This window comes from Corvus cornix, chromosome 13, assembly GCF_000738735.6.
Source record: "Corvus cornix cornix isolate S_Up_H32 chromosome 13, ASM73873v5, whole genome shotgun sequence".
NCBI classification, from domain to species: Eukaryota; Metazoa; Chordata; class Aves; order Passeriformes; family Corvidae; genus Corvus; species Corvus cornix.
The window spans coordinates 414689-426916 of NC_046343.1; the positions used below are offsets into that span (position 1 = coordinate 414689).

Below are 12228 nucleotides of genomic sequence, written 5' to 3' on the forward strand. Positions count from 1 at the left end.
AAAACGCCCCTTTTGAAGCATCCCTGCACTGCCCGGCCCCGGGCCCAGCGGCTTCCCGGTCGCCCTGGGGACAGCGGCCGCTCGATGACCGTCCCAGCTGCCCCGTCTCGCACCAGCCCGGACGGCAGCCTACCCTCTCCACCGGCCGTGGCCCCGCGGGCGGGTCTCGGACCTGCGGTGGGGCGGGCCAGGGGCGGCGCTCGCCGCCCGCACCTCGACGGGGCGGGCCGGGCTCAGCAGAACCGAGGCGGTGCCGCGCGCAGCATGTGAGCTGCAGCCCTGGCGCTCGGAGCCACCGACCGCCAGCATGGGGCCGGCGCTGCTCCTGGGGCTGCTTCTCTCCCGAGCCGGTAACAGCGCCCGGGGCGCGGGGCGGGCTGGGCAGGGCAGCACGTCCCCGTCCCTCTCCCGGCGGGCGGATAGCGGGATCGCCCGCATCCCGGTCACGCCGCGGGGCGGCTGCGGGTTGCAGGGGCGGCGCCAGGGTCGCGGTCGCTAGGGTTGACCGCTGCTCCCCCCGATGCCGGGCAGGCGCGGAGCGCGTCCCGAGCGCCGCGCTCCCAGCCCCTAACTGGCTCTCCTGGCTCCAGCTGCCCCGGGCGCAGGCGGCGGGTAGGAATTCGCGATTCAAACCGGGAAAGGCGGCTGCTGCTTTGGCCCGAACGGGGAACCTCCAGTGTAGTTGTGGCCAAACTAGAGGGACGCTCTGGGCAGGGTAACGTCTGCCCTGGAGGCAAGGCGTGAGGAGGTGAGAGGAGATGCCGGGAGCCGATCCCTGAATGCGGCCGGACGGGCATAACGCGGGGATTCCTTCGCCTGAGCTGGTCCCGACTGCGCCGCGCTCTCGCTGGCTTCGCCCAGAGCAGTTTTTGATACCTATCCCCCATGCATTCCCCCTCTGGAATGCTTCAGGCCCATAGCTTTCCGAGACGAGGCTGAGTTTGCCAAGACCAATCCAAGGAACTCCTGCAGAGATGAAGCTGATTGTGTTCTACTCTGCCTCCTACTACTGCCAAATCACAAGAACTGAGGATTGAAATTATTCCTTTTCCCAGTTCATATCTTGTTCAGTCTTCAGGGCTGATGTGACTAGGAATAAGGAAATTAGAAACTGCTCTGAAGCATTCCTAGTTTCTGTCTAGGGGTGCTTTGCACTCAGAAAAAGCTGCAGCTTTTTGACTGCTAAAAGATGGGCTGCTGCACTTAGACCACAGTAGCAGCCACACGATTACAAAAGATTTCCCACAATTTGCCATGTCCAAATGCCAATGCTTCTTTGGTAATTGTGTTTAATAAAGGAAGGGCTTCTCTTCTGTGACTGTTGTCTCTTTAAATAGTGTGGTGCGCCAGGGGCAACAAGATAGACATATCTATATGACAGGACATTGAAAAGGGAGAATAAAGGTGTATTGTATTACCTATCCATTTTTTCTAAGGTATAAATAATCATAATGTGTTAATTGGTTATTACCTTTTAACGTGTTTTTTTTTAAATGTGTTTTAAAAAATGGGTGGGATTCCCATACACATACATCTTTAACATGTTCTGCAACCTAGACCAGAGATCTAGGGAAGAATTAGCTTTCTCATTCTTTCACGTTGTTACTGGACTACTAAGACAAGATTTTAAAAAAATTGAATAACTTGCCAGATTTCGGGGCTTACAACAATGCACAGCTAGTAAATTATGTCTATAGAGGTCATCATGTTTTAAATTTGAGGTTTAGAGTAGCCTCGCCTGAACCCACTGTGCTGGATACAAAGCATTCCTGATGAGAGATTTTTCAGGGAGCTTGAAAAGTCATCAAGTCTCTATGTAAGAGGCAGGTGAACTACAAAGTACAGTAAATTGCTAGAAGAACAAAGAATCTTGTACAAGTGAGACAGAGGTACCTAGATAATATTACTGGGCAGTAGGGAAACTAGAAACTTTGAGAAGCAGGCTGGCATGGAATTATGCATTCTACTGCTTACAGCAAATAAACTGATGAAGCAAAAGTGAAGGAAGTGAGAGAACAAATTACATGGTGAAGATGGTGCACTGGGCAATATGAGTTGCACCATAGTGATGGCAGACTGAAATAGTACTACTGCACCTGCTGAACAAGAGAATGATAGGTAAGATGATGTACCCAAAGAACACTACAGATAGATGTAAGGCTCCACACAGTCATTTCCTAAAGCCAGCCAAGGAATATTGACCTGAAGGGAAGAAACATACCAGCCTATATAGAAATTTTCTTAGCAAACTCTCTTGTTCTGAGACTTCATTGTACTTGTACTATTGTACTATTAACATAGATTCATATACTGCAGAACTGAAGAAAGATTACAGACTGAATTCACCTACCCATGACAACATAATCATAGAATTATTGAAAGACTTGGGCAGGAAGGGACCTTAAAGATCATCTTGATCTACCCCCCTGCCATGGGCAGGGACACCATCCACTAGACCTAGGCACTAGGTTGCCCCAAGTCCCATCCAACCTGGCCTTGGACACTTCCAGGGATGAGGCAGCCACAGCTTCTCTGGGCACCCTGTGCCAGGCCCTTACCACCCTTTGAATAAGAAGTTCTTCCTAACATCTAATCTAAATCTTGCCTTTTTATTTTAAAACTGTTCCCCCTTGTCCTATCACTATCTGCCTGTATAAAAAGTTGCTATCCCTCCTTTTTTATAAGTCCACTTTAAGTACTGGAAGAGGTCCAGTGGAGGTCTCCCTGGAGCCTTCTCCAGGCTCAATAACGCCTTCTCTCAGCCTCATAGCAGGGGGTGCTCCAACCCTCGGATCATCTTTGGGCCTCCTCTGGACCCACTCCAACAGGTTGATGTTGTTCCTGTGCTCAGGGCCCCAGGGCTGGATGCAGCATTGCAGGTGGGGGTCTCACGAGGGCAGAGCAGAGGGGCAGAATCTACTCCCTTGACCTGCTGGCCATGCTGATTTTGATGCAGCTCAGGACATGTTTGGCTTTTTGGGCTGCAACTGCATGTGACCAGCTCACCTCAAGAACTCCCAGGTCCTTCTCTGGAGGGCTACTCTCAACTGGTTCATCTCCCAGTCTGGACTTGGGTCTGGGATTGCCCTGACCCAGGTGCAGCACCTGTACTTGGACTTGTTGAACCTCATGAGGTTCTTATGGGCCAAACCTTCATCTGCATTTTTGGTAGGGATTTTAGGGACTGGGTTCCATGTACTTTAATTGACTATGTATCAGCACTTCCGTATGAAGCTACTTGCATCCTTTGTTAAGGATTAATTTTATTATGCAAAAAAAAAAAACCATTCTTAAGTCTTCAGGCTCGTTAAAGTAGTTGTTTTTATACCCTATAAATGGTTTTCTCAGTACATCTCTTAATGACCAGCATATACTTTAGTAATTGCAGCAGCACTGACTCATGGTACACAGTATGGTATTACTATGTGCTTATTGCACTGCGGTTTTCAGCGCCCAGATAGAAGAGCTTCTTCAAACAGGCCTCAGCAACCGTGAGGTTTCGCAGGGATTTACTAGGCCATAAAATACAGAGTAATCCCTGATCCTGGCTAAATTGAACAAAATTATTTTGGAGGCTTTTATTTAACCTTTTATTCCCTCTTTCATTTATACTCATCCTTTTTTTTCTAAATGGAGACAGCTCTTGTTCCTTACTACTCCACATGAAAGATCCCAACAAGTTCTGTGTCTTGCCAGGAGTCCTTGTTGAAAACAGGATCCCTGCAGAACAATGACAAAGTGCTTGTGTGGCATTCATCTTGACTGGAGTCCTAACAGTCTTTTCTCTACTTGATCAGGAGACCTCATGGCTCTGCCCAGCAGTGACTGTGTTGTGGCAGAGCAGCTGTGCCTCTCTGACTCCACCTGCAATGCCACGTACAGAACCCTGGAAAACTGTGCCCTGGCCAAGACTCGCCTCCTTTCACTGGATCATGATAGCAGGGTCAGATGTCTGAATGCAGAGCTTGACCTCGGGAACAGCTCTTTGCTGCACTGCAAGTGTCACCGGCGCATGAAAAAACAGGAGCACTGCTTACGCATTTTCTGGACTGTTCACTCCAGCATGACAGATGGTGAGATGAAATAATATAAATTTACAAGTTACTAGTAAGGCTTACCCCCACCCCCCAGCTGAAATCAACTGTGAAAGTCCACTTCCCAGCACTGTAGGTAATTGCTCTGGAACCATATCTCCTGGTAAAGAGAATTCATTACTGCTCTGTTTGATAAGCAGAGAAAACTCATCTGGTATGGGACCAGCCCTTCAAATACACCAGTGACCCTAAGAGACAAAGACAGCTACACTGAGATAGTTAGATTTAGCGAAAATTACCTCAAAATGGTACTGTCTGTCCATCACTGAAAACACATGTGATTATGACACATATTGCCATGGCATCCCTAAGTGTTCTGCTGCTTTCTTTTGTGGGATGTTTCTACTTGACCTCCCACTAGAGCCTGCCTGTGCTGCTCAGCTCCTCACACTTACTGAAGCTGAAAAATCCAAATGACAACATAGACCAAATTCCAGCTGGACAAAATGTAATGAGGGTTTTACACAGTAATAGCTTCACATTTCCAGAAGAACCATTCTTGGCATTTAGCTTTGAGTGAGACAGAGCATTTCTGAACTCCAGCCTGAGGAAAGAACCAGGCATAAATAAGAAAAATATCCATTTAAGAATAAACAAACAAACATACAAATAAGCTGGTCCCAAAGCATTTCTCCCATCTCCCACTGCATAAAATATCTTGTATCTTGCCTAGGTTATTTCAATTTGGAGACCTCTCCCTATGAGAATCCAGCAAATGAAGAACACTGGAAGACAGATTATAATAAACTGGCAGCTCTGGTCTCAGGTAAGAATTGTAATGGTTACATGATATAATGCTGCCCTCTCTTACTTTTTCATGGGTTGAAGATTATTAAGAACAATTTGGGGTAATGGCCCCTTTAATCAAAGGAATGTCTGCTCTGGCTACTTGCCTAAATTTGTCACTCCTACCAAGTGTAAATATAGCCACAGATCCAGGCCCATGAAACCAGTAATAACCCACAATGATCCATCTTCTGAAACAAGCACCCTACCATGAACCAATTAAAAAATACTCTTTTGTAACTAGTATAATTACAGTGTCATACTGCGGCACATAGAAGGACTGGTTTGCTTTGTTCTTTTTGATTTTTCAAATCTGACCATCAAGAAAGGAGTACTCTTGCTTCCATACAGAATCTCTTCTGGAGACTTGCTTCATGGTTTTTGTGTTTCTTTTGGCTTTATAGGCTCACAGTTAGCAGGAGATGCAACAAATTCATGCCTGAAAGCAACACACGTCTGTAATCTGAGCAAGAAGTGTTTTCGTCTACGCACAGACTATGCCTCCATCTGCACCAAGGGAGCAGGAAGTGAGGATGTGTGTGACCGCCGCAAGTGCCACAGAGGGCTAAGAAATTTCTTTGAGAAAGTTCCTGAGGATTTCACCAAAAGGATCCTGTTTTGTCCATGTCAAGATGAATTTTGTGGAGAAAGACGCCGGAAAACTATTGTTCCTGATTGTTCCTTTCAGTATAACACCAAACCAAATTGCCTTTGGCTTCTGGACTCCTGCTTAGAAGACCATATCTGCAAGTAGGTCAGGCAGCAGAGGGTGTTATCCAAGAGAACAACATCGACACTGATGGTCTCATTTTCCTTCCTACAGATCCCGACTGGCTGACTTCCAACAAAATTGTCAACCTGTAGACATGTCTCCAGATGGCTGCTCTCTGCACAACCATGCTGCATGCCTGCAGGCTTACATGGGGATGATTGGTAAGTGACATCCACAGAAACATACATGGTGGATGCTTTCAGGCCACAAACTTGCAGGCACACTGATGCTGTGAAGGACCATCTTGGTCTCCTGCAGGAGGTAGTGCTCAGTATACCAGAGAATATGCCTTACTAATTGATGCTAGTGCTCTGCCTTGCCTCTGAGGTAAATGCAGTCCAAAGAGAGATCTTCCATGGCATTTTTTCCTGTACTTTGCCCCATCCTTGCCTGAGATTTCTGAACACCTCTTTGCATCATCAGCTGGTGGAAAGTCCTCTAAGTGCCTCCTAAACAGCGCTCTGTGGGCTTATGTGAACTAAGTAATTTCTAATGCTGGAGTTACATCCCATCACAGCAGTGATTAAACATGGCATTCCATCACTGCCTGACTTTTAGACTCCTGATGGCTTGTTAGTATTGTGCACACTATGTTCTCAGGGCCAGCCAGAAGATAGCACTACCGACTGTTAGAAGGATGGTCATCTTTGGTTTTAGTAGTTTACTATCTGCCAACCTACTAATACTTTTGCAGAGTGGCTCAAAGGAAGATGTAAAGAGCAGCAGTACCTCAGAAGCTGTAAATCTAGACTATACCTTCAATTTTTCCAGATGGCTCAGCTGGTTTTGTGCTAAATGAACACTGCCTGAGTGGCACACTACAGTTGTGCAGTATTTGTTTGTCAAAAGGCACCTGGCTACACAGTGTTGCCAGCTACACAAGAAGCAAGAGTACCTTTTGCTGCCATGTCAGTACCACAGCTGAGTCCACGCAGGTCCTTCACATCCTAAAATAAAAATCCTTCGCAATTTAATGCTTGCACCAGCTTCAGTTCTCAACACATCTCACAGAGTGCCTGAGTCAGGGGTAGCAATCTCAACACTTTCTCACAGCCCAGCAGACTTCAGGTAGGTTCATCAAGCCTGGGCCACCTAGCTGGCACTCCTGACCTCGCCTGGGTAACATGCTTATTACAGTGGAAGGCTTCTACATTCCTTTAGGGCAGCATTCCTAAAGGGCAGCATTTCCTTTAGTATAACATGATTCATAATGCTTCTTTCCTCTGGGGGTTTGGGACAGGCACACCCATGACACCCAACTATGTCAGTAACTCCAGTGTGGAGGTCTCCTTGTGGTGTACATGTGAGAACAGCGGCAACCAGAAGGAGAAGTGTGACCAGATACTCGGCATGTTTGAGAGCAACAAATGCCTTGGTAAGCATCAGTCACATCACAGAGAAACAGCTGAGCAGAGGGAAATTTAACTCCTGTGGTTTCAAGATCCTGTGTTGCATTGCTCTTGTGTATAGTTCTACCTTCTTCTGCAATGTCTCTGTGATCTCCTCTGCAACCTATGGGACCAGCCTGGATCTGCTCTAAGAAGTGTTTCTGTATCTTTTGGCAACATTTCTGTTCGTCTCAAACACCCTTGAAGCTATTTCCAAATATCATTCAAATGAAGGGTGCTGCAAAAACATCACGATGGGGAGGTCAGACATGCTGTATCCATAGGTTGCTGAGTAACTACACCTGTGCACCAGGATTATGGGGTCAGGATTCCCCTCCTCATTCTCTGTTTCTGTACTCACTCCTGCCCCTCACTTAGTCAAGGTAAGTAGCTTCTGATGCAGCCTATTACTAGATTCAGTGTAGCAGTTGCAGAAGTCCTGTTACATGCAACTGTGTAATCCTAAATCTGTATTTCTTTTCTCGCCCTAGCATTTTAGCAACATACCTTAATGAGATTTAAATATTTTATGTTTATAAAAGCTTTAAAAGGAAGTAAAAGAAAATGGCATAATTACATAAATGATTAATATTTAAACCTACCTCCTGCAGTATATAAAAGCCTTACACCCAGCACTATAGACACATCTACAATTTAATCATCTCATCTGAGATACTACAAACCTGCCCCTTACAGAGTTGGGAAAGTCACAGAGGGACCCAAAAGTCTTCAAGTACAGTTCAAACTGTTCTTGCAGTCTGCTCAATCTCACAAGTAAACCCGCAAACTGACAGGCCATTCACCAAACAGAGAATACGTATTTTCTAAATCAAGGCCACACAGCCCACGAGTGCCTTTCCTAAAATAGCTTTTTTAGACTTCTGTTCGCTAGACTCCAAGGTGTGCACAAGGAAAGTACAGTAAGACTCTTGCTTTACTTCTGTTTGCAGAAAATACCATTTGGTCTCAAATGCACCTGAAGCAGACAGCTCTAGAAAGACAGGAAGACTTACTCTATTCATCTTCCCTAAGCTTCCAAGGAGACAGTGCCAGCACATCTCTCTCTTCAGACACATCCCAGGTATGCAATGCTTTGTTGCCTTCACAAAGCAGTGAGTCAAGTAGCCTAGAGACAGTAGTTGAAAAACCTTAGATCTGGAAATACGTGACTTTAAACATCAAACCAAGGGATACCATGTGCATGCAGAACACTGGACTACTCTACCTTAAGTTATTCCTTCCACAGACAAGCAGAGGCTGTATGTCTGGCCACAGGAGTTTCAATAGTCTCACATTAGTGCTCAGAACTGGAGGTTCTGCAGCCAGAAGATTGAGCATAAGTGTGCCTAACTGGGATTCATCCCTGCTTTTTATTTCCTAGGTGGCTGAAGGGAAGAAGGAGCGAGACAGCTCCGTACAGAGCAGTATGCCTATAGCCTCCTCTGTATATTCTGGAGCTACTACTTCCTGGCCTTCCCTGGCTCTGTTCCTGCCCCTGTTGCTGAGCCCACATTAACATAGCATAAACGGAATCTTTCCTTCCCATATTATTAATATTATTCCATATCCAGGCATGTCCCAATACAGATTTACCTTTGGGAAACAGAAGGCTTTCAGACAAGAGGAATGGCCTTAACCCAGAATGGCAATCACTGGAAACCTCCAACATACTTGCACCCTGCTTTCCCCCCATCAGTTTGCACTGAGCTCTGCAGGTATGGTTCTCACCATTGCTTCTGCTGTGCACACATTTTGAGTAACAGGCTAATGTTCCAGCTTAATAGGTTCAATCAAAGGTCTGATTTCTGTCAGAACTTCTGCAGAGTTTGGTTTCTGATTGTAGGGATGACCTGACAGTGTCTCCAACCACCCCACCATCTGGAGCTCCTCCTCAGGCACACAATCATTGAATGGTTTGGGTTTGAAGGGATGTTAAAAAATAATTTAGCTTCAACCCCCATGCCATGGGCAGGGACCACCTTCCACTAGACCAGGTTGCTGCAAACTCCGTTCAACCTGGCCTTGAACACTTGAAGGGATGGGGCAAGCACAGCTTCTCTGGACAACCTGTGCCAGTGCCTCACCACCCTCACAGGGAATCATTTTTTCCTAATATTCAATCTAAACATACCCTCTTTCAGTTTAAAACCATTGTTCCATATCCTGCCCGTAGAGGCCCTGGTAAAAAGTCTCTCTGTGCTTATCAACCTCCCTTATGTATTGAAAAGCCACAACAGGGTCTCCACAGAGCCTTCTCTTCTCCAGACCAAACCACATCAACTGTCTCAGCCTTTCTTCATAGGAGAGGAGTTCCAGCCCTCTCATAATTTTCATGGCCTCATCTGGACCTGCTTGAACAGGTCCATGTCTGTCATGTACTGGGCACCCCAGAGTTGGATGCTGAACTCCAGGTGGGGAGGTGGGGTGGGGTAGAGGAGAACAATCTCCTCTCAGCCTGCTGGCCATGCCTTTTTTTATGTAGCCCAGGCTGCAGGATGGCTGCACATGCATTTTACCAACTCATGCCTAATTTTCATCTACCCATATATCCAAGTCCTTTCCTGAAAAGCTGCTCTCAAATCCATTCACTCCCCCACTCTGTACTGATATTGGGAGTTGTCCTTGCACTTGGACTTGTTCAACCTAATGATGTTTGTTGGTATCCAGTTCTCAAGCCTATGAAGGCATAGAGTAGAGCATATCATCCTAAAGACTAGAAGCCTGTGCTTCAGGGTGGGTCGCAAGTAAAGCTCAATAAACATACACATGAAGTCCTTGGTAAACACCATCTCTGGATTACTTTCAGTTCCCTTTTCAAATCCATTCTTTTAAGTATATGAAAAATACCAGTCCAGATCAAGAGTACTATACTAGAGTTTATGCTCCATTCTGTTTTGTCCCTTCAACATATATATAATCCATTATCGCTGCTAGCAACCCACTTGGGTTTTGTTGTTCAAGATGAATGGTGCTCAACTTCTGTAGATTTAGTCTTATCTAGCAAAAGATGATCTTGCCTGGCCTCAGGACAAATCTTCTGGGTAACTCTTAGAGAATGCATTTGGCTCACTGAAGGTGTATTGACCACAAAACCCTGGGACATTCAGTCGCAAAAATCTCCTTGTACCTGTCCACATATTCAAGTTACCATTGTCCCCTTCCAGCCACCTGCCCCATCTTCCTCCTCTGCCAAGCGCTATTTCATGACCTGTTTATTCTGAATGTAAATGTGTGCACTGTGTAACTGCTGTTAATTTGTACTGTGTTTGTCTGTTAAAATGTGGTGTTAAGTGATTATTGATTTCTGAGCATAGGTTAACAGTCTACAATCAATTGTGTGCAAAAGTTGCCTCATCAGCCAGCCTACATTTTCAAATAGCCAGAAATTCAGCTCAAAACCGCTGCTCCATGCACACATATAGTACCCATTGCTCATCCTGAGAGGCAACAGATCTGAACAATATTATACACATCCAAACAAGATTACAATCCCAAACAGAGGCAGAACAGCTGAGTATTTCTTTTTATGCTGTTCTTTATCTGTTGCCAGGGAAGCACCAGCTAGGTGCTATGCTACCAGCTAGGTAGTATGCTGTGATTCCCAGTCACTGTCAGACACCTTATTGCAGAATCTTACATTGTCGTGTGTATTGAAGTAATTATCCTTCTGCAGTGGTAATATTTCCATTCCAGACTTCTGTTTATTTCCTAGGCAGGCAGAGCAAAGAAATCATGCATGCAGCAGCATCATCTCCTCTGTCACACAGAGAAGCAATGTATTATTTACATGCAGCAGGAACAAATATGTCTTCTTAATAAACAGGAGTACTAATGCTGGTATTTCTCATTACCTACTGAAATATGGCTATTTGGAGCAAGAGACAGCACTGTTTCCACATGTTTACTACTATTATTTAATAAAAACAGAGTTTGAGTAACCATAATATAGTATCTACATTAGACCGTCCTCCATATGGTGGGACTTAGAAACGTGTCAAGACTCTTGACTGTAATGTAATAGCATCTGTCATCTCCAGAAGTTAATGGAGAGTGACAGGGAAGAAGAAAATGTTATTCTTTCCACTATTCCACACAACAGAGAGAATATTTGTGAGAATAATGGATTAGATTTCTGAGTGATCTGTACCACGCACGCTGGTACACAGTGTACTGCATTGATCATCCACTCATCTGTGCTGTGATCTTTCCTCTTTCCCAAATTTAGTGCTGTAAGACAGATTGATATGGAAAAAGGAATTAGCATTTTACTGTTCATATTTAGGGCACTAAATCCCTACTAAGAAGGTTATTGATTGCAATTGCAGTCTTCTGTCATATCCTGGATTGTACAGGAAAATGCTTGACACTCGGACAAATCATGCTCTAGACTGAAATTGAAGCAAAACATGTCAGTTTGTTGGATTTTTTTCCAAGTGTCCCGTGTCCCTTTTTCATGCACCTTTATATACACATGTTGTATATAAAGGAGCTTGTTCACCAATAACTGTAAGCAAAATTCACTTCTAACTACACCTTCATTCACAGGTATTCATACTGCTGTGAGTACAAACCCATTTTCACTTAGACTTTTCTAACACCTGATCTCCAAATATCAAAGTTTTTCAACTGCACAGCATATATGCATGCACAAGTTAACTGCTACTAGAAATGTCATGCCAGTATCACTGTCAATTCAGTTCTGTTAGCACCTCCAATGTTGCAAGACTGGCACATTTCCTAAACCCATTCAGAACAGCCTACTAACCATACTACAGGGCAATTAACAACCTCCCCTCAGCTTCTGTTCCGGGAAAGTGGAATACAACATCCTGTGACCACCTGTGGTCTCACAAAAGATAATCCACAAAACACAAAAATAATCCAATAAAAATTCTCTATCCAGACAGTCTTAACAATGAGCTTTCAGCAAGCATATATGAGGAGGGAACCTTCTAATTATTTAATATAGATTATTTTTTAAAGAGTAAAATAATGCAAGGTCTGACTAATAAAATTTATCTTGCAACTCTAGAAGTCTCTTGCCTTCCTTTGCCTTTCATAGAAGCTACACTCTTTGTCTCCACTGCTGGAGGCATTACGGGAAAGAAATGTAAAGAACAGGGTTAGAATCTCTTACAAAGCAACCTTGACAACTTTTACAGACATCACTTACTGTCAGGTGCTTCAG

At 44.9% G+C, this 12228-nt stretch overlaps 1 protein-coding gene across 1 annotated transcript; it reads left to right on the forward strand.

The window, feature by feature from the left end:
• Positions 1–233: 233 nt before the first annotated feature.
• Positions 234–9017, forward strand: GFRA3 (GDNF family receptor alpha 3). Its single transcript, XM_010399573.2, has 8 exons — positions 234–350; positions 3798–4073; positions 4768–4860; positions 5285–5630; positions 5704–5813; positions 6893–7027; positions 7991–8121; positions 8422–9017. The coding sequence occupies exons 1-8, from the start codon at positions 308–310 to the stop codon at positions 8554–8556; spliced, it is 1269 nt and encodes a 422-aa protein (XP_010397875.1). The 5' UTR covers positions 234–307; the 3' UTR covers positions 8557–9017.
• Positions 9018–12228: the final 3211 nt, after the last annotated feature.

Bases quoted from the DNA above. Each gene is read 5' to 3' on its own strand.
- GFRA3 (XM_010399573.2), top strand. From the start codon at position 308: ATGGGGCCGGCGCTGCTCCTGGGGCTGCTTCTCTCCCGAGCCG. The intron at 351-3,797 runs GTAACAGCGCCC...CTACTTGATCAG, and splicing joins GCTGCTTCTCTCCCGAGCCG to GAGACCTCATGGCTCTGCCC. The intron at 5,631-5,703 runs GTAGGTCAGGCA...TCCTTCCTACAG, and splicing joins TTAGAAGACCATATCTGCAA to ATCCCGACTGGCTGACTTCC.